The 21,978-nt window shown below is 38.9% G+C and overlaps 3 protein-coding genes across 7 annotated transcripts in view; 1 reads left to right on the top strand and 2 right to left on the bottom strand.

The window, feature by feature from the left end:
- Positions 1 to 110: 110 nt before the first annotated feature.
- zgc:195212 (DUF4554 domain-containing protein) lies at positions 111 to 10,201 on the bottom strand. The gene is made up of 14 exons (XM_061786941.1): positions 9,771 to 10,201; positions 9,474 to 9,570; positions 6,227 to 6,280; positions 6,033 to 6,145; positions 5,870 to 5,953; positions 5,741 to 5,796; positions 4,347 to 4,418; positions 3,759 to 3,954; positions 3,311 to 3,434; positions 1,255 to 1,413; positions 1,032 to 1,153; positions 843 to 953; positions 676 to 774; positions 111 to 591 (listed from the first exon to the last, which is right to left on the bottom strand). The coding sequence occupies exons 1-14, from the start codon at positions 9,789 to 9,791 to the stop codon at positions 544 to 546; spliced, it is 1,356 nt and encodes a 451-aa protein (XP_061642925.1). The 5' UTR covers positions 9,792 to 10,201; the 3' UTR covers positions 111 to 543.
- A 151-nt stretch (positions 10,202 to 10,352) lies between these two features.
- Positions 10,353 to 16,937, bottom strand: si:ch1073-303k11.2 (thiosulfate:glutathione sulfurtransferase). 3 transcript variants are annotated; one of them, XM_061786963.1, is made up of 4 exons: positions 16,784 to 16,924; positions 10,973 to 11,101; positions 10,658 to 10,820; positions 10,353 to 10,509 (listed from the first exon to the last, which is right to left on the bottom strand). In XM_061786963.1, exons 2-4 carry the CDS (start codon positions 11,094 to 11,096, stop codon positions 10,455 to 10,457), a joined length of 342 nt encoding a protein of 113 aa, XP_061642947.1. In that variant the 5' UTR covers positions 11,097 to 11,101; positions 16,784 to 16,924; the 3' UTR covers positions 10,353 to 10,454. The 3 variants fall into 3 exon arrangements, with proteins under 3 accessions (XP_061642947.1, XP_061642946.1, XP_061642945.1); XM_061786962.1 differs by lacking the exon at positions 16,784 to 16,924 and adding an exon at positions 14,238 to 14,975; XM_061786961.1 differs by lacking the exons at positions 10,353 to 10,509; positions 10,658 to 10,820; positions 10,973 to 11,101 and adding an exon at positions 14,467 to 15,766 and having other exon boundaries at positions 16,784 to 16,937.
- Positions 16,938 to 17,005: 68 nt separating this feature from the next.
- slc16a2 (solute carrier family 16 member 2) overlaps positions 17,006 to 21,978 on the top strand; it is a 55,776-nt gene continuing 50,803 nt past the window's right edge. Inside the window, exons 1-2 of one of the 3 annotated variants that reach the window (XM_061786938.1) lie at positions 17,006 to 17,095; positions 18,125 to 18,300. The gene's annotated coding sequence lies outside the window, so the exon portion shown is untranslated. Of the gene's footprint in view, positions 17,377 to 18,124; positions 18,301 to 21,978 lie in introns of all 3 variants that reach the window. The other 2 variants (XM_061786937.1, XM_061786936.1) reach the window with 2 other exon arrangements.

The raw sequence follows: 21,978 nt of genomic DNA, 5'->3' as shown, positions 1-21,978 counted from the left end.
GATAATAAAAAGGGGGCAATGATCTAGATCAGTGTTTGATTAATATTTACTGAGCCTAGGCATCCATTTTACATTCGAGAAATCTCACAGCACACCACCAAACAAAAATGTCACAAAAAGTATGACTACTTTATTAATAATCTTTTCTCAATTTACTTCAAAATTGACTTGCTCTGTGTTAAATGTGGGCCTGTTTAATTGAACACAAGCTTATATACTCATAGCAGGCCATGACTTATTCTGTTGTATGAATTGCAACAGGTGAATACACAGGTATATTGTACCTTCTGACATCTAGTGGAAAAACATAACATTTTTGACATAATTGTCATTTTATTGTCCACATTTACATGTTGTACAATGTTTAAGTTAAAGGGCTTTTTTGCTCAATTTCGATTCGAAGCTTCCAACATTGAAACAAGCTATAAACAAATGGTTCAACATATTTTGGTTCAAGTACATTTTCAAGAAGCACATAATATAAACTATTCTTTTTAACATTACTTTTGCAGAATTCAACCATGAGCAAAAATTTTTTCAGGATCAGATTTCTGCTCTGGTGTCCTCAGCACTTTCCAGACGTTCTTCTACCTATAAACCAAAGTAAACCAACAACACATAGTATATACCACATCACATTCATATTGACACAAACTGAACAAGCCTCCTGGGTACCTGAGCAGAGTAGCACCCTTTCCTGGGGACACATCTCCATGATATCACCCTCAGCAAGGCTTCACGGAGAGAGGCTGCCAGTTCATGAGTATTGCTCACCTGCATACACATGAATGGACTGCAGTCATCTAGAAAAGTAAAACAGCTGCAAGGCATTCAAATGTCACCTGCATGCGACTCAGGCAGGCTAGTCTGAAGTTCAAGTTGGTGCTGCAGCTCACAATACTGATGGATGTGCTAAGAATGACCTCAGCAGCCGAAAGCAGCTTCTCTTGGTCCTTTCCACACATACATACACACACCTTTAGTATTCACACTCTGACAGTTTTGTGTGTGTGTGTGTGTATCGGACTCGCCTTCTTTCTGCGATCTTGAGCCTTCAATGTATTACTTAACTCAGTGTGCAGCGCTCCTGTGACTGCCCGCCTGTTGTTGTTCAGAATGTCCTCGAGGTGGCGCCCAATCAGGGTATCAGCACCTATCATTCCATGACAGTGAATCCTGAGACTCAATTTCGGCTCTCCAAATCAAGAAGGATGACTAAAAATCTAGTTAGTATTTGCTCCATCAGTCTCTTACCCATAAAGTCAGAAAGCTGTGAGACAAATGGGTCAGTGTGCTGCAAAAAGAGGAAGATCAAGAGTTTCTGCTTTACAGGGTGCAACTGTAACCTTTTCTCAGGTTCCTGACAGGTTTTGTGCTCCACAGCATATACAATGCTGCCTTCATGTGAAGGATCTGCAGAGGAAGATCAAACCAAAAGACAAAACCCATAAAAATACCATTGAATAACATTGAATACACTGTGAGTCCACAGCACATTTGCTGAAGGAGCGCTGCCAAGAGCACTATTTAATATTTAAGTTTATTTTGTGGAATGTATTACAGTACTTTAAAATGATTTAAATCAGTGGCTAGCATCCGTGCTGAAGTGTCAATTACAAAAAGATGAAACACGAGTTCAACAGTTTCTCTTGAATCAGGCCAAGATACAGTATGTTTACATCAGGGTCACTATAATTTATGATTAGTTTATGTTAAGAGCTCCAAATGTAAGTGACACTTTACTGTAAATGTCATTTTGTCAATACTGTTTACAGCTGAGTTTTATCATAGAAGGAGGCCTAATTAAACTGAGTGGTGCATGTTGTCTGGACCCAACATTCAATCGACGTAACCTCCAACATACATACAAAAATGGAAACAATATTTTTAACAACTGATGAAGACTGCAGTAAAAGATAGTTTTAAGTTGAAACCAATGCTACTCAGATTACCCGTCTGAAATAAATTAATGAGCAAAGAGTGCAAAATATAAAGACATATTAATGAATTATTTTTCACAGTGGCGGGCCGTGCATTTGGTACCAGGGCCTTCAGTTGGGACATGCCTGACTTAATTGCACCTCTTAATACCACAACTATCACTTCACCATTATAGAAACCATCACTACTATACAAAAACACTATACTATACTGTAAAACAGCACGCAATCGAGCCTTGCATATCATCTCATCATCATACATAGGAGGGGTGTCAAACGGGCCACGTACAGCCTAATTTGATGTCAAAGGGGCCGGACCACTAAAATCATCCATCCATCCATTTTCTGTGCCGCTTATCATCACTTGGGTCACGGGCGTGCTGGAGCCTATCCCAGCTATCTTTGGGCGAGAGGCGGGGTCCACCCTGAACTGGTCGTCACCCAAACGCAGTACTATACTTAATATAATAATAAATAAGAAGTTTTTCCCTTTGTTTTAATGAAGAACAAAACGTTAGGACAATCTTAAGATTTGATTTTTTTTCTTAATCATATCACAAAACAACTTCAGATTTCTTGGGAACATTTTGCTTCAGTTTCTCATTTACGTGTGCGAAATAACTGGTCACAGTGATTGTATTTTAAGGCACAAATTTTAAGTCACAGGTATTTTGAACTGAAAAACAGTATTGCACTTTATAATAAAAAAAACCTATGAAGACCTAGGAATTATTTCCATTCTATTTCCTATATGAGTCAGTGACAAATTACAACACAAACTGCAGTCTTTCTCAAACCTGGAAGTAATTTTATGCAGTACAACAGGAAGACTGAGCTTGTTAAAATAGGAAACAGGAGGAACAGGGATGATAGGGAACAGATCTTTTGTTCAGCTAAAAAAAAGAGAACATTCCAAAGAAGAGTTGACTGTGTTTTTTGCCACATTGTTCATGCTAAAACCTAAGCAGAGTGAATGAATATCAGCCATTTTGTCTCTTTTTGCACAGATTACTGAATGACATGAGAGACTAAATAAGCTCTTCTCACTGTTGTCACAGAGAAGGACAGAGCAAGTATATAACATCTTCTTCCCATGTGCTTGCAACTCGCTCTGTTAAGTTTTATTTAGTTGCATTAAAATACCAGGCATGTATTTTATTAAGGCTTTAACAAGCCCAGTCACGCTAGCTTTGTGCTCACACTCACTCTTGTGCTCACACACAAGCTCTATAACTGTTTATCTTAGACGTCATGTTTTAAAAAGTAACTGTTTCAGAACATTTCTTTAAGATTTAGGTGTGTTCTGGAACTCATGCACAATGTATCTTGACTGTCTGTGTGTGTTGTTCCATGTGAAATTTGCCACAAACCAATGTAGGAGGGGCAGTGGAGGATTCGCTGCCCAAATTCCTGGAAGTCCAGATGAGTGACAAGGCTTTGGAAGAAGGCGAAGGGGAATGTCATTGGAACATGAGATGGGGGGTAAGACAACACCTAGCCACAAGTTAAGGAACTCAATGTGTGCCATGTGTAGGATTTGTGTGAGATGATGTGACCAGTGAGTTGGCTCAGCAGTAGCGCATCTGTAAATACTTTAAAAAGTTGCTGGAGAGATGCTAGTCTGCTTCCTGACAACAGTCAAGGTGCCCATGAGCAAGGCAGTGGACCCCTATCTCAAGAGGTGCATGCGTGTGATCTGGTCCTCTGTGTGGTGGACAACAAAAAAATATATGGCAAAGTGTGAGTTGAATTTCGCCTTCAGGTATTGTAATCAGTACGATAAGTACACAATATAAACATTTACAAATTAAAGGATACTTCTACATGCGTAAGAAGTGTTTCCAGATTAGGGTATTGCAGCACACAAGGTGACAGGAGAGCCACAAGCTGCATGTTGAGTTCGCCGTACAGGCCGTTGTCCATGGTCGCAGGTGGGATGCTAAGAGGCAATACGCTGCCCAGGACAGGGTGGCCTCCGGGACACCAGCTTCCTTTTTTCACCAACTCGTTGCCGCTTCAAACCCAAAGGGATGGAAAGAGAGGTTTAATAATTATTGAATGGCTTTAGTTCATGAAAGCATAATATTTTCAGACTCTTACATTGTTTTGTTAGTTAAAGACTATAAGAAAGCTGCATCAAAAACTCTGGCATACTTATAATGATTCTCAGTTTTGATTGACACATCTTATTTAGTTGCAGTACACAAGAGGTGCAACAAAGCTCTGGTGCAACAAAGTATGATCCAGTGCAGTTCTACACCGCTGAAAACTACAATCACAATAATAAATATGTGGTTAAATAAATATCTCTCTGGGAGTGTCAATCAAAACAGAGGATTCTTATATTTGTAAAGGCAGTATTTGTTCTGATACAAGTTGACATGGACTGGATTGTCCACTACTGACAGGGAACTGCAAGTGACATCCAACATCAGTGACGGTTCCATTGCCAGTGTAAGTCTCTTTGTGAAGTTCGCTCTGCAAGAATACAACATTATTTTATTATCACAGTGACGAATGTTTTTTAAACATGGTTATTTAAATGCAAAATACACATAGTTGGTCTCTGGTATTTGATGAGCATTGACCTTTTGGATTGAAGTTATGGTCAACATCAAAATGTGCTGAAAACAATGGAAATTGTACCACTCCAATGAAGACAACTACATAAAATGTTGATCATAAAATAAGTTGAATTTAATGAATGTTTAAGTTTTGTTGTACTTACCTGATTATACAGTAAATATAACATTTTATTTATTTAGGGATAGTAAGTTAGGATACCCCAAAAACTATCCATCCCTTTTCGGTACCGCTTTTCCTCAATAGGGTCGCAGGAGTGCTGGAGCTAATCGCAGCTGACTCTGGACAAGAGATAGGGTACACCCTGAACTGGTCGCCAGCCAATCGCAGGGCACATATAGACAAACAACCATTCGCAGCCACAGGCAATTTAGAGTTTTCGATTAACCTACCATGCATGTGTTTAGGATGTGGGATGAAACCGAAGTACGCGAAGAAAACCCACGGAGGCATGGGGAGAGCATGCAAACTCCACACAGGCGAGGCTGGATTTGAACCAGGGTCCTCAGAACTGTGAGGCAGATGTGCTCATTTTAAACAATTTCCGCAATGGTGGCACGGTGGGATGTGGCCTTAATATTTTGGTGTCCATGGATAGCACTGCAAGCATATCTAGGATTGTCTTTTTTTAAAAGTTCCATATTTTGGCTATTTATACCTCCATAGAGTGACTCTCTAACATAGACTTAGTATAAAAGTGTCAATTACATTTAAAAAAACAGCTTGGTTTTGTCATACCAGTGTCCTGAAAAGGCCCCTGTGACAGCTACTTCTGTTTGACCCAGTTTTGTATCCGCTTTGTCCATATTTGGCTAAGACCGCCACCTTTCCTCTGATTGGTTGCCTCCGTGTAGAAGACCCACTTGTGAGAGCACACATTTGTAATGTTGACAGCGTTGGCTCGTAGCGGAGGGGTAGGCAGAGACCTTCACTAGTGACGTAGATAAGCTTGAGAAATTCATATGACCTGATTTCAGGCCTCTTGACAGAAAAACGTCTGGGATTCAGGAATTCATGGACGATTTTAATTCATCTCTCACGTTTACTGAAGCTCCATAGTGCCAATATTACATCCCAAATACAAGAAAGAGTTGGTCCGGTAAAATATTGCACACGTAAATAATCAAAGGCAGCATAGTTTTGCTAAATTTCACAGTGACAAATATTGTACATACAAAATTCTACTTGCAGTGTACTTATACATAAATAATACAAACCTAAATTCTTCCAGGATGGTCTGCTGGGGGAATTTGCAACGCAGGTGCACGCTAGTCTATGAAAAAAAAGTAAACATTTTCTCTTTCCACTTCAGTTGTGGAAATAAGTCTGTGCAGAACCATGCCTACCGCTGCATTGGCCAGACTAAATATGCTCAGGAAAGCTTTGATACGGGCAGGCCACTCTGGACTGAGGCATCTTAAATCCTTTACCTGTGCACCATAATGAGACAAACAGACAAAAGCTATTAATTTGTACGAGATACGAACAAAGTGTTGTTTTTTTTTAGACCTGAAAGGATAGCAGTAGTTTCAGGGAGCCGTGCACGTCGGTAAAAGCATGCAGCTCCTCTGGGTCAGGCTCAGGAATTGTTCCAGTGCAGGAAAACTTCACATCTGTGAGCACTAAAGCAAAAGAAAAAAAATTCTGTACCAAAGGTGACATGATGTCAGTGTTTGGTGAGCTATATGCATGAGTGGACATACCATTTTGGAGTGTTTCCGGTTGGATTCTTCTCCACTTGGAACCCGCAGCTGCAACTGCCCAACATATAAGGACATACTTTTCAGCCTTTGTTTAGGTTTCCTCTATCAAGAACAGAATTCCAAACAACTCCAGGCTACAGGCTATGTTGCTGTTTTTTAAGTGAGGAAATCAAAAGTTAATTAGTCTCGAAAATCTTCTCTACTCACTGGACAGACTTTAAGTGGCCGAAACAACCATACAAATATGCAATATTGTGTCAGTATTCATCCATCCATCCATCCATCCATTTTCTGAGCTGCTTCTCCTCACTAGGGTCGCGGGCGTGCTGGAGCCTACCCAGCTATCATCGGGCAGGAGGCGGGGTACACCCTGAACTGGTTGCCAGCCAATCGCAGGGCACATAGAAACAAACAACCGTTCGCACTCACATTCACACCTACGGGCAATTTAGAGTCTCCAATTAATGCATGTTTTTTGGGATGTGGGAGGAAACCGGAGTGCCCGGAGAAAACCCACGCAGGCACGGGGAGAACATGCAAACTCCACACAGGCGGGGCCGGGGATTGAACCCGGGTCCTCAGAACTGTGTGGCTGACGCTCTAACCAGTCGTCCACCGTGCTGCCGTGTCAGTATTCATATTTGTAATAATAATAATAATAAAATAAAAAAAACATACTCCGTGGGGGAAGAAAGACAGTCTATTTCAGTGATTCTCAACTGGTGGGCCGGGACATAAAAGTGAGTCACAGACTCATTTTGAGTGGGTCGCGGACAGCTAGTAAATTAAATTAGAGTTGTATTCTGATTCACTCAGTACAGTACAGAGGCATACCAAGTTCCCACATGGAACATACTAGGTAAATGACAGTAACTGTTACTCAGTTGTGCTCTAGTCACTAGTTTACTCCATAAACAAATACAGTACAGCTCAGGCTAAGGCTAGCGGTCGTCATGGCTGACAATATGCTATTGGTGGTATGACAAACTCATTTGAAATGGTGTTAAAAAATACAATATACTGTACATGTGTTTTCAGAGGCTATTTCTAAATGAAACAATTTATTTTTTATTCTAAAATTCTATAAAAGTGGGTTGCAACTTTACAACATTAGGAAATGCTGAACCCAGTGCGACAACTGCATTTACAATAAAGACAAAAGCATTCTATATTGCTAGCCATGTTCCTCTACCCATCTGTAAAATACAATATGCTTTTGGCGGTACGTCAAACGTATTTGAAACTGCATTTAAAAATATACCGTATTGTACATGTTTTTAGAGGTTACAGTGGGTCCGGAATGTATTCAGACCCCCTTACATTTTTCACTCTGTTATATTGCAGCCGTTTGCTAAAATCATTTTTTACCCTCAATGTACACACAGCACCCCAGATTGACAGGAAAAAAAATTGAATTGTTGAATTTTTTGCGGATTTAAAAAAGAAAAAGAAAAACTGAAATATCACACAGCCATAAGTATTCAGACCTTTTGCTCAGTATTTAGTAGAAGCACCCATTTGAGCTAATACAGCCTTGAGTCTTTCGGGGAATGATGCAACAAGTTTTTCACACCTGGATTTGGGGGATCCTCTGTCATTCCTCCTTGCAGAACCTTTCCAGTCCTGTCAGGTTGGATGGTGAACATTGGTGGACAGCCATTTTCAGGTCTCTCCAGAGATGCTCAATTGGGTTTCAGTCAGGGCTCTGACTGGGCCATTCAAGAACAGTCACAGAGTTTTTCTGAAGCCACTCCTTCGTTATTTTAGCTATGTGCTTAGTGTCATTGTCTTGTTGGAAGGTGAACCTTCAGCCCAGTCTTAGGTCCTGAGCACTCTGGAGAATTTTTCATCCGAGATATCACTGTACTTTGCCGCATTCATCTTTCCTTCGATTGCAACCAGTCGTCCTGTCCCTGCAACTGAAGAAGACCCCCACAGCATGATGGTGCCACCACCATGCTTCACCGTTGGGACTGTATTGTATCTCCACACATACCGCTTAGAATTAAGGCTAAAAAGTTTTATCTTGGTCTCATCAGACCAAAGAAACCCATTTCTCACCATCTTGGAGTCCTTCAGGTGTTTTTTTAGCAAACTCCATGTGGGCTTTCATGTGTCTTGCACTGAGGAGAGGCTGCCGCCGGTTCACTCTGCCCCGACTGGTGGAGGGCTGCAGTGATGGTTGACTTTCTAGAACTTTCTCCTATCTCCCGACTGCATCTCTGGAGCTCAGCCACAGTGATCTTTCGGTTCTTCTTTACCTCTCTCAATAAGGCGCTTCTCCCCCGATTGCTCAGTTTGGCCGGACGGCCAGCTCTAGGAAGGGTTCTGGTTGTCCCAAACGTCAATTTAAGGATTATGGAGGCCACTGTGCTCTTAGGAAACTTTAGTGCAGAATAATGTTTTTTGTAACCTTGACCAAATCTGTGCCTTGCCACAATTCTGTCTCTGAGCTCTTCAAGCAGTTCCTTTGACCTCATGACTCTCATTTGCTCTGACATGCACTGTGAGCTGTAAGGTCTTATATAGACAGGTGTGTGGCTTTACTAATTAAGGCCAATCAGTATAATCAAACACAGCTAGACTCCAATGAAGGTGTAGAACCATCTTAAGGATGATCAGAAGAAATGGACAGCACCCAAGTTAAATATATGAGTGTCACAGCAAAGGGTCTAAATACTTAGGGCTGTGTGATATTTCAGTTTTTCTTTTTTAATAAATCTGCAAACATTTCAACAATTTGTTTTTTTTTCTGTCAATATGGGGTGCTGTGTGTACATTAATGAGGGGGGAAATATGAACTTAAATGATTTTAGCAAATGGCTGCAATGATCTGAATACTTTCCGTACCTACTGTATTTTAAACACACAACAAAAAAAGCTTTGTTGCTCTTAACAAAGGTGTAACAACTTTGCAACAATAGGAAAATGCAGGTTCCAAGGTGACACCAGTTGAGAACCACTGGACCATTTCATTTACCTTACTAAATTATCAATGAAAAGGAATCATGAATGTAATAGAGAATAATTTGATGATGTATTGCATATCAAATAAGTAACAAGTACATAAAACTGCTGATGTTATTTATTCATTAATGTAACAGAATACTAACCTTTGAATTGTAGATATAGCTTTAGATATTTGTGCCAAGGCTCTCTCTCATTGGGAGCACGAAGCATTAACTCTAGTCACTGTTAGCTTTAGCTGAAAATATCTAAAATGGCTAAATAGTTTAATATAACTTACCAGAGCAGTTTGCGGCTCCTGGTTCAGCCCAGAGTAGAACCAAAAGTCCTCCTTGACAGTGACCTTTCTTTCCCAAAAGTATAAATAGCTGCAGCGCCTAAGGGTCAATGAAAACTACTAGATTACTACTAGCATAGCATGCTATATGTTGCTATGCTAATCATTGGAGAACATGCATATTTTTTTTAATCATTAAGGACAGCGCTTCACAATACCACTGTAAATGATAACTCACATTTTAAATTGTTTCTGGTATGGGGAAAAAAAAACAGTTACTTGTTTTATCACAAAAGTTACCTGTTTTATTTGTTCCAGCATCTTGAGTATATCTGTGTCAGACTGCCACAGGTGATATTAACCATCATTTGATAATGTCATAATCTTTCAGATAATTTTGAAATAACATCAGAGTATATCTTTCTGACAATTGCTTTCAAACATTAAAAACGCTTTTAGTGAGTACATTTTCAACAAATATACATTTTCGTCATCAGTGGAGCTCAATGTTATGTCATTGTGCACAAGATAACACTTCAATAATGATTATTACTTAAAAGAAAAAGTAGATCAAATTTCTACATTCGTATGTTTTTTTAAAGCTGCATTACTGTAAAATTGTATTTAAGTATAAAATTGTCATGGAATTTACCAACATAATACAATTAGAAACTGTGTTTTGGGGGAAAAAAGGTTTTTGCTCGTTAACCAGAGATTTAAAACAATTCTAAATATTTATTGTTTATAATAGAGGACTAACACGGGAAAAACTACAAACAATGATTGGATGCTCTCTCTGCCTTTTTCCGGTCCTTGTTATTCTTAATTGTAGAATGTTTACATGAATGACTCGACAATGATGACCAAATGCAACACAGAAAGTATCACTTTTAATTGCTTTAATGAAAACATACCAGGATACAAAAGAAACAAAACTATATGGCCCCCCTTGGTATTTTACACCATGTTCTCGTACAATACAAGTCATTGTCCAGTTTTCTCAGACCACTCCTTGTATCCGCCGGTGTAATTACGCGCACTGAAACAAGAACACAAGCAGTGATAATTCTATGAGTAATAAATGTATCAGTACATGCCAAGGAACAAGAGTAAATTGAATATGTCAACAGCCAACGCCCATATCACTGTACTTCATCAAGTACTTTGAGGCAAAATAATTAACTTACTTTGCATAGCCAAGCTGCTTTGCTTTGGTTGTAGCCGTTGCCCCTCGCTTGCCCAGGTGGCAGTGAAAGACAAGCGCTGAGCAATCCAACGATGGCTTGGTGACCCCGTATTTTGCCTTGAACCCTTCTGGTTCCAATCCAAAGGCATCTTCTACAGCATCAACTGAGTTATTGAAGTGAAATTAAATGGAAATAATTCAATGTGAAATCGTCACGTAAGAAAAACAAGTGGACTTGCAAAACAGCATTCCAGGCTGAGGAGCACACGTATTTGGACTACCGTGATTACAAGTAAAAGATTCAAAAGGAGGTAACCTGGGATATGAAGAGATCCGGGTATACGTCCCTCATCCACTTCCTCCTGAGTACGGACATCGACAAGAAGTAGCTTTTTGTCTTTTTCCAAAAGTGTTTTCAGATCCTCATACGATATATCCATAGTGGCTATAAAGCACAAAGAAATATAATACAATTCATGTTGAACACTCAACAAATGTCTGCATTTTCTTTTAGGCCAGACCCCAGATGATAGGACACAATCACTGAGTGACAAGCAATTGTTGCATAACTTGAGTAACTGGATTCAAAACCTAATCACAAACATGGAGAATTACTTTGTGTTTCAACAGTTGTGTATATATTAAAAGAGTATACGTGCGTGTGTGTGTGTTTGCATTAATATATGGAGATATTTGAAGATTAAGTGACTGGTAGAGATAAGAGACTTCGATTCTCACATTTAGTAATGTATTCATGTAGACACACTGATTTATAACAGCTCAAATTTTACACTTTTAAAGTGAGTGCTGACGTTAAGCATTCTTCTCTTTGACTGTAGAACTCCTAAACGCATGCCATGACCAATATCGACCCCTGGATAGCCTGCTGGGTACGTCCTGGTCTGAGATTTTTCGGGTCTCACTTTTTGTCACAACACCGGTATGTAATTGAATTGACTTCCACACTGGTGTTTTTCGTGATATGGGAGCATTCGCCGTGTCGTCACCAAATGGTCACGTGGTGTCTTGGTTGGCAGAAAGCCTATGGAAGTCAATAGCCGACCACAAGTTACCGGGTTATTGACGCTTATTTACGTTAATTAATAAATGGTAGTGTCGTGTTGCATTATGAGCTGTACATACAGATTGTCAACGAAGGATTCTTAGAGCTTTTACGGCATCCCAAACACACATGAAGCTCATTCAAAGCTTGCGTGCAGCCACAGTACGTGACACAAGTGGAACTATACTGTCCGACCATGTTTGCTTTCGGCCCTTTATATAGTAATGGTAAGACACTTCATTTTGTAAAAACGTTTTTGCAATATAATATAATTATATTAGATATATTGTTCATTTTAAATTAGATTTGGCACAAACAAACAAAATATAAATCTCACATTAGGTAATACCTTGCATCTCACACATATACTTGAAGACTTTTGATGATATTTTACCTTTTAAGTAGGCCTACCATCGTATACAAATCACTAGACTACACCGATTTTATGCGGCTGATCGGTATCGGCCGATATTTAGCATTTTATGCTAATCGGCTTTAATGTCATAATTCGCCAATCCGCAAAAGATCGCCGTCCCGTGCACAGTATATTTTAATCCAAAAGCTAGTTTATTTATAGCCTTGTCGCGCATCTTTTGACGTAGTACTGTAAATATCAGACGGCCAATGAAGTTATTTGAAAAAAAACAAAAAAAAAAACTTTTCGGCGTGTGGGACAGACAACACGTCTGAGACAGGCAACACGTAATGCCCGGATCAGACTACAAGACAAATTTGCTCTTTCACGACAGACTACTGCAATAAAATCTTGTATTCCGATACAACCGCATCCAGTTTTTTACGATCATTGGGCTTTCTTGTCAACTCAAATGCGACCGGATACACTCGCTACCGTGGCGACGACAACAAGCGTGGAGCACGCCGACGGTATTATAAGGACAAAATGGGGAGAAACGTGTGTTGGTGCTCACCAGTGCTCAGGACAGGCGAGGACGTTTGTTTAAGGCTTGCTTGAGGTATGTCCACGTACTTTTAATACGATACGGCTCACAAGCAGGCAATAAAATGTTATGTAGCCTAGCAAACTACTGTTAGCACAAACGGTTCGACGTAAACATACCGCCGTTCTGTCGAATCATGCTCTAAAGTTTCGGTGTGGGTGAAGTAATTTAATTACAGTAAGTTAGCACCCATTATTTCTGTCATGTAACATTGGTTTGACCTGACAGATTAGAATCCCGATCTGACTACAGCAGTGATTTCCAACCTTTATGGAGCCAAGAAACATATTTTACAATTGAAAAATCTCACGGCACACCAACAAACAAAAATGTCACAAAAAGTGGATACATTAATTACTGTATTTACTTCCTGCCATCTAATAGGAGACCATTCATTTGTTCTGTCTGTCACTATACCTCACTGGCATAAATAGAGGAACAAAGATACATTATTTATTGTAAATATATATTTTTGAGCAATTGAGTACACAAGTATATACAGTAAATGAACAGGTCATTTAAATAGACACATTCCTCCATCTTGTGATCGGATCGGTTATCGTTTTTTTAAACTCGCTGATCGGTCCCAAAAATCCTGATCGTGGAAAGGCTACAAATTACAAATGGAAGCGAGTCTTATAATATGCAAATACACGTCACGTATGGAGATGTCTTGCCATCTTTACATTTTCCAATCAACAACTGAATGATTGAAACTTACTTTGATGCGTCAAGAGACTTGTAGACTTTCATGAAATCTTTTGTGTAGACCTTCATTCAAACTTGTCGAACAAATCTATCCCCTCAGTCAGCCGAGGTGGACAGATTTGGGACACTTTTGTGCCTAACTTCGAGGACGTTTGTTTAAGGCTTGCTTGAGGTATGTCCACGTACTTTTAATACGATACGGCTCACAAGCAGGCATTGAAGGCAAATCCTGGCTGCCACTGTTGTACAGAAGCTTTGCTACATAGCTTTGCTTGGCACCAGCTGGCCCAAACTTGCATGCTGCGATAAAAAGCCAGGAAAACAGGGTTCCTTAGCTAAAATTATATGGAGGTGAATGGGACTTCTACCAACCAATGTTAATGCTCATGCCCCATAATTACATCACGATGACATTTCACGAACGCTCCCGTAGGCATGGCAATGTTAACGTTTGATAAAGTTGTGTGTGTACTGTGTTTGTTTTGGTTGGTGCTTGGAGATTTCTAGCTTCCGGGTTTGGTCTAATTTGCTAACTAGAGTACAAGACGCAAGTTAGCAAGTTTTGCTACTTTGCTGAGTCACTGCTTGTCCTTTCAAGTGATAGATGAATAAATGTCACGTCTGTATAAGGATAGCGTCATATCCCACACCTTTTAACACGCATTTTAGGCGGCTGGTGTAATGTTTATTTATTTATTTATTTTTAATGCGAAGTCTACACGGTTGTGTCTAAACTGAAATGAAACTGAAAAGGACGTTTCACTAAATTATTAAAACTCAAATGCAAAAATAAAAACTACTAATGACTAAAATCACGGTAGATAAAGAAAGTAGTCGGACTATTCACTCACCTCAATCTGCCCTTCTCGTTTCCAAAATGTCTCGTAAACTTCTCAATGAATGGACCATAAACTACCTTCTTTCTGATGTTGTTTAGTGACAAACCATTGATATAAATTCCGAGAGAAGGCGGGACTTATATTCCTCTCAACCAATAATATCAACGTTTTATTGTACCTTATTCCGTGAATAAAAATAAATACCGCAGTTTTAAAATGTAATAGTAATATTAAAATACGATTCAGCTTTATAAAGAGCATGTTTTTACTCGGTAGTTTAGCAGATTGGTCATAGGAAACCTTCACAACTTCAGATGCTTAATACAGTCTTAAAAAACAACAACCACATAAAGGTACAGTATTATGTTCTATATCAATAATGCTTATCTGTCTCATTCTATTATCTATCTGGATGGATGTCACACCCAGTAATACCAAAGCCAAGAAAAGAAAACTTTATTATCCCATTAAAACAAAACTTAAGTTACTTATTTTTTTCCACACACACAATTATTTTATTGCCAAACGTTTTTGTCATTACCCCAAAATAATATTAACAAAAAAATGCACTAGAAATCCACTTGAGTAAATTGCCAGCAAAAACAGGTAGTTCTAGCCCTGAAATGTAACATTGTATGGTATTAAAAAAACAACAACATTTAACTTCTATATTGACACATTTCCTGATATGGTATATAATCCTCTCTTGGACCAATTCCTAATAAGTGCCTGCCCTAAAGTATCCTCTCTCGATTATAATGTCCCTTCTGTGCTGTATGACGGGTTCCCAAGTCCATCAGATGAGTCTCTCTTTGCATTTCTGTTCTTATGACATCTCCAAAAGATCACAGCTGAGATGAGGAGCAAGAGGATAATCCCTCCTCCAATAATACCTGCCAACACGTCATAGTCTGATGATGAGGGAGGGTCATATCGTGTGCAGGAAAACTCTGTGGGCATGCTGTGTCCTGCTTTGTTAACTGCCTCCACACACACCTTGGTTCCAACTTCCAGAAACCCCACCAAGCCTTGTCGGAAAGCTTCTTCAAACTCTATAGCTTTTCCGTCTTGTCCTTCCACCACCACTCTGTACTGAGTCACCACAGAGGTTGGAGCACACCACTTGACTTCAACTTTCCCCCTGTTATCTCCATTATGGATTGGTATCAGTGCATGTAAGCGTGGTGCATGAGGAGGCTGGTCAGCCCCACTGATGCCAGGGCAGAGGCATCCAGTCTCTGCCAACAGCTTCGCACAGGGCACCTGATTCTCCAAACAAGGGTTAAACTTGCACAGTTCCCGTTGAAGGAACTGCGTCCTTGTGGTGGCGAGTACTTCTGGAGGACGTTTGCTGGCGTGGTCATCATCCTCGTCATATTCCTCATCATAATCTGCACCTAAACCAGTAATAAATGTGAACCTCGGACGAGTGATGGGAGGTGAAGTAGAAGCTGCGTCGGTGACGAGGTGGGAGTGAAAGAGAGGCCAGGCACTCAGAAAAAGGAGAAGCACAGTTGGGTTCCTACGCAGTAATGTCATGTCTGTGGACAGACATCACAAGGGTGATGACCAGAACAATATAATAACCGTAACCTACAGTGACCAATACGAACGTCATAATCACAGGCATCTGTCATATCGTTAGACCAATAATATAACTGCCTATGTCATTTTTTAACGTGTGGTTACAATCATAATAATTATAAATAGATGAATACCAATATGCTTACTAAAACTGCTGTGTCTTCTTTATGTCTACGTGTAGATTCGCTGTCAACCAGGTCATGGTAATCCGCAAAGGTTATATCGAGGCAATCGGACTCTTGTTTGTCGAATTTCTTTTATTGTAGTCACATTAGACAGTACAGATGTATCTAATTTAAAGTGTGTCTCCTTTAAAAATGATGCGAAGAGAAAAAAAAGAAACATTGCGAATAATGCCTCAAACTCAGTATGAACGTTGTTATAATCAGTGTAAAAAAAAACTTGATAGAGATCAACATGCAATTTTTACCCACGACAAATAAAGGAAATTCTTAACAAAAGTAAAAGCGGTTTCTATTCACCAAACTAACTATATATTTTTTGTATTTTAGTCACATATAACATTGCAGGTGTACCAAATGTAAAGTGTGTTCATTTTGAAAGCGATGCAAAGAGAAAGAAAATAAACATCATTAAGAATAATGCGTTAAACACAATATAAACAATGAAAATCATCATGTTTTCCCTTTTAAAAGCTTGTTGGTAATACCACGTTCCCTTAGTATGTATGTTTGTGTTTACCAAAAACTGGAAATATGGAAAATGTGTTTTGATTTTACTAGAACATTTGCACTAGGACAAAAAGTCCCAAGCTTTACAAAAGACAATGTACTACTGGAATCCTACCAAATGAGTGCACTGACTAGCTCAATGGTTTCCGTGGGAACTTGAATCCAAGTGTAAAATACTGTTTCAGTTGATTGGTTTGTTTGAATGCCAACACGGAATACGCAATCGCCAAGAATAAATTGTTTTGTATTTAGGACACAGAAAAGGAAATTGGTTTACTGTACCTGTTTGATGTTGATGAATATTTCAAGTGCCTTTCTCAGTTGTTCCTCGTGAGTGAGCCTGCCGTTTTGTGTTCTCAATGTGAGTTTCTAAAAAACTTTCCTTCTCCTCTTCCACCACCACCTCCTCCTCCTCCTCAAGATCCCCTCTTTTTCTCCCTTTGGTGCCTCTCCCTCCCCCTTCTCTATTTCACATGCTGCCTCTGCTATTTTTTTTTCAGCAATCTGACTTTCTCACACAGTGCTTCAAGCTACAACAACACTTTTATATGTCTTGAGTGGAATTTATATGAGCATGTGTTTTTCCGGAATGGGGTGTGTATTGTTACCATCAGCTTGTGCACCCTTCAGCATACTAATTGTTTTGCTGCATGAAGGAGGCTGTTACTTGTGTGTGTTGTATTTTTGCAGCTGTTTTTCATTATTTAAGCTAAAATCTGTGTTAAAAACACCCGGAATGCTATGCAGGTGTTCCAGGTCAGCATCACTGTGTGCTTTTGAGAGTAGGGGGTGAGGAATGCATGCATGTTTGTTTTCTAATAGTCTCCATCCAGCTCTTGAGGCCCCTATTGTGACTGAAGTGGAACAGTTTTGGGGTAAAACTGGCAAGTCCTTCATCCTGAGTTTGTCTTCTTCTATAACAAATTCCTTGATTTACATTGTTTTTCTTGAAATACATTATTTTATTTTGGAATAATGCTTAACAGTCATGTAAACTAAATCAACAAAGTGAGATCGTGTGAATGTGAATTTTTCTGCCTTAATCTAATCATGTTCAAATGAAGGGAAGCCTATTTGAAAACAGCAAATAAAGTATTGATAGATTATTGAAAAGATGAAAAGAACTGCAGCCAAATAAAACTACTGCGAATTGAATTGACTTGAACAGTTTTACTGTTTGCACATTACACAGGACACCAAAAAATGGGCTGTTTAGAAATCCACACATGTGCATGCATGGCTATATTGGGCAGATGTATCAGATCAGAGATAATTTGTGCGAGTGTGTAAAATGTCAGCTATACCCACAACGACTGAGCATGAACAGATGGAAAACATTTTTCGGTGAAACAAACCACACAAAATGGTTTTAGAAACATACAATCTTTATAGTGAGTCTGAAGTTGTGTTTTGCAATTAATAATTGACATGACATTCAGTGTTGCTTATGATTGTTGCATGTTGCTTATGATTCACTGAAGGTCTGGTAGTGCAGGGAGAGAAACAGTCACATATTCTTTATTAGTTATTGGAAAGGACAAAAGGTCACAGTTTTACAATTAGAGCCAAACCTTTTTTGTGAAAACATAGAAGAGTCTCTTTCATAATTCTGTATGTCTTCAGGTATTTTGACTCGATGATAACATCCATCTCCTCCAGACCCCATGGGCCATTCTGTCCACAGATGCGGCACCTGATAAGTTTGACAAACCTGTAACTGGATGGTACACGTTGCTGTGGCTTATCAGACTTTGACTCATTTCAGTCTTCTTTTCTGAACACTCTATCACCAGCAATTTGTAAGTCTTTATTCTTAAGAATGTTTTTAAATGTTCTTACCATAAACATTCAGCTAAATCATTTTTGGTTTCTTTTACTCTGTACATCTCTCCATGTTTCCTATTAAGAGGATATACTGTATGTACATTTAGGGATGTTTGAATGTACTGTTGCTGTTGATAAATGTGTCTGTTGTCAATAATGCTATGACTATACTTTGAGGAAGCGCTAGATGTGATAAAGACACGTCAAACACGATGACAGACTCATGACACTTGAATGAGTGAGCTTAAATACTTGCACAGTGACACATGGTGAGGTTCATGCCTAGTGAGGTACTGATAATCATTACTTAATTCAAACTGATAAAAAAAAATACATTACACATAAAGAGCGCTGCATTTACAGTGGTTCATATATATATACACACACACACACACACACACACACACACACATTTACAGTATAAGACCCTTTCTTTCCAAAGTGTCATGAAGTTCTAACCAGGACACAAAGACAAGGAACGCAAACCAAAAAGGCTGGTTCTCAGTCCTGAGTCTCAAATGATTGCGCTTGACAAAATATAGAAAGTTTATGTTTTTCTCTTACATCCATCTAATGTTGTTCATGTACACTATAAACGTCAAACTCAGGCATGGGGGCCAAATCTGGCCCGCGATGTGGTTATATTTGGCCCGCGAGATCATATCAAATGTGTATTAAAGCTGGCCCCCCATATAGCGCATGCAACACCATTGCTACAAATCCTAGAATACGTTGCTAGTGTGTTGGCAGGTCAGTCGAGACTGGCAAGAGCCCACTCCTTTTCTGTTGAGGTCATTAGCAACCTTGCTAACAGTCTCCTTGGGCAAATTTACACCTCCCCTTCCCAAAAATGGCCAAACAAAAGCTGGAAAACAGGAGCGTTTAAGACAGGTGGGAGGGAGATTATGTTTGACCTGTTTGTCTTGTGTGCGGAATTGTGGCTGTGCCAAAAGTATATAACGTAGCTTGAATGTTTTCTTTATGCACTTTTTCAACTCCTAGGCGGAAACTATTAATAGTTTAAAGGTTGGATTTTTATTGAAGGAAATTCTTATTTTTTGGGTTGTTTTGTTATTGGCCTTTGAAAAACAATTTCCATAAAAAAGAAACTTGAAAGGCTAGAAAGATAAAGACAAAATAATTTATTGTATCTATTTAAAAAAACCAATAACTGATGTCTTTTATTGCAAATTTGATTTCTCATGTGTTTATAATGTTACAATTTGCGACTTTGTCCCAGTTTTTTATTTTAGCTTACTGTGAATTTGAGTTTGACACCCCTGATATACAGCTTTCTGTTGCTCATGTTCTGATCTTTGAATGCAAGCTACAGAAACAAGAAACCAGAGGTGAAGTCTTCAATCTTAGATTAGCTTCTTTGACAAGCAGACAAGGTAATTATTCTTTTTGCTGATGAGAAGAAAAAGATGTCTTTCACTGTATTTTGTTTTGATCTTTGAACTGTTAAAAATTATTGTGTTTTTTTTCGTATGTAGTTTTCTGACTGCAGTGTCTGTTGGTACTAAATTGACACACCATCGGAAAATGTCTCACCTGTTCATTGAGCTAACAGACACCTACAAATACGATGCTCGTTGGTACAACTCTGCTGAGTGACGTATAGTACGTGGCCATTGCTAAAACAATCCATGTAATGGTAATCTAAGACTTTTATAAAGGTCTGTAATCTACGGATAAGGATCTTATCTCTTGCAAAAAAAGTGTGTAACAATATTTTAATCATTTACAACATGGATTAAAGGAGGGAATTAATTATATATATATATATATATATATATATATATATATATATATATATATATATATATATTTTTTTTTTTTTTGTCCCTTAATGGAACCTTTGATATGTTTCCCATAATGTGATTTTACACATTTTCACAGTACCACACTTTGTTCTGGAATAATCAGGGTTATTGGATGGTTGGTCATTCCAGGATGAAAACCGACTCACCTCTCAAATTGCGCAATACAGATAGATAATCTAGATTCCATCGCCAATGTGGTTGTTTAGTCTTCAGTGATTTGGTGACGTTATATCCCCTGTTCAAGTAAAAATGTCACTACTCTTCAGAGAAATTCTCAAAGTTAAAAGAGAGAGCATTTATTATCTATCATTTGAGTATGCTGCCAGTGGACAACCCAGCATGTTGATGTTTTGTACAAACTGTGGCGTTATAAGGCCCTTGAGGAATAAATGAACCCGGAGTGAGTCATGCCACTGCAACTAAAAAACAGCTTGCTCGTGCAAAATTCCACTCCCTCCAGTGCAACATGTTTAAGCATGCTGCACAAACTGTGCCAGCCTAACCATTGTGCGATTGTAGGTGGTGTCACAACTTCACCACGTACTCCTGGAAAATGATTATATTTCTCAGTGCAGTGAATGTCGACATTTAAGTCTAAATGTTTTGTTGGGAACAATATTGCAATCAGTTAAATCAATATTGCAATCATGCAGGAAGCTTGCTACACCCAATGAGCAAGTCCAAAGCAATACATCTCGACTGACTGTGTTCATCTCAGGACTTTCATAGTGTCTGAGAAATGTGTGGGCCTCATGACATCCTCCTTCTGCTAGACATGCTCATTCTCCTCCTACCCACACCTCTGAGGATTTCTCTTTTCCCATTTTAAGAGGAAACTCTGCTATTGGCCCGATCACCTTTGACACCACATGACATTGAAAACAAAATCCCAGGGTACTTAACTGTATGTGACCAGCGTCTGTGAAGTTACGTGAATTGCTATTTTAAGCACGTTTTTACTTTGGGGCCCAGTGGACAATGTTGCTTTGCTTTTCTGAAAGGGCTGATTGGTAACATGTGACAAAGTTATGTTGTATTCCCATTTAATGACTCATTCATCCAGCGCATGTTTCGGTGATGTTTCATCACGGAAATAAGATTCAAAATTCAAACAACCTTATTTATCCCCAGAGGGAAATTCGGTTTTCAACAACCACAAACATATATACTCTGTCAGTGATAATTAGTGTACTTATACAGCACACCAAAGTTGTGAACACACAACACAAGTCATTATGAATGGGCAAACAAACCAAATGCCACAGTTGAAGAATAAATTATAAATAAAAACATCTGAGTCTCAGGTTATTAATCTTCCTCACAGTTTAATATCCGTCATTAGCTTGCTAACTGCATGCTGGAGTGGTAAATGGGCCTTGTTATGGAAGCTAAGCACAGCTAACTCACAACTGAGCACCCAAACGAAAAACAACGTCACTTTTTAATTATATAGTGGGGGAGGTAACTCGCGCTAGGAAGTATACGCTCCAGCCCATGATGTCACGGGGCTGTGTTTTAGCCTTCCCACAAAATAAGGAAAATTAAAACGGTGAAAAAGATGCTTAAGCTATATCTCAACAATTCAGCACTATATTGTTATGTCTTTTCATGTTTTCAGCACTTATCTTCAATCGTATTTAATGTATTTAGACACAAAACACCGATATCTGCTTTGAACCTCTTTAAGGCATTGTCTCATGTAAAGTGTTTTAATGGAGTGTAGTTAAGCTCAAAAGCCCCTGAATTTTGGAATTATATATATTTTTTTAATTTGTTGAATGGGAATAATTAATTCATTCATTTTCCGTACTGCTTATCCTCACTATG

Source organism: Phyllopteryx taeniolatus, chromosome 10 (genome assembly GCF_024500385.1).
Source record: "Phyllopteryx taeniolatus isolate TA_2022b chromosome 10, UOR_Ptae_1.2, whole genome shotgun sequence".
NCBI lineage: Eukaryota > Metazoa > Chordata > Actinopteri > Syngnathiformes > Syngnathidae > Phyllopteryx > Phyllopteryx taeniolatus.
Note: the sequence above shows the minus strand (reverse complement) of the source record. Positions and strands in the feature narration are given on the sequence as shown.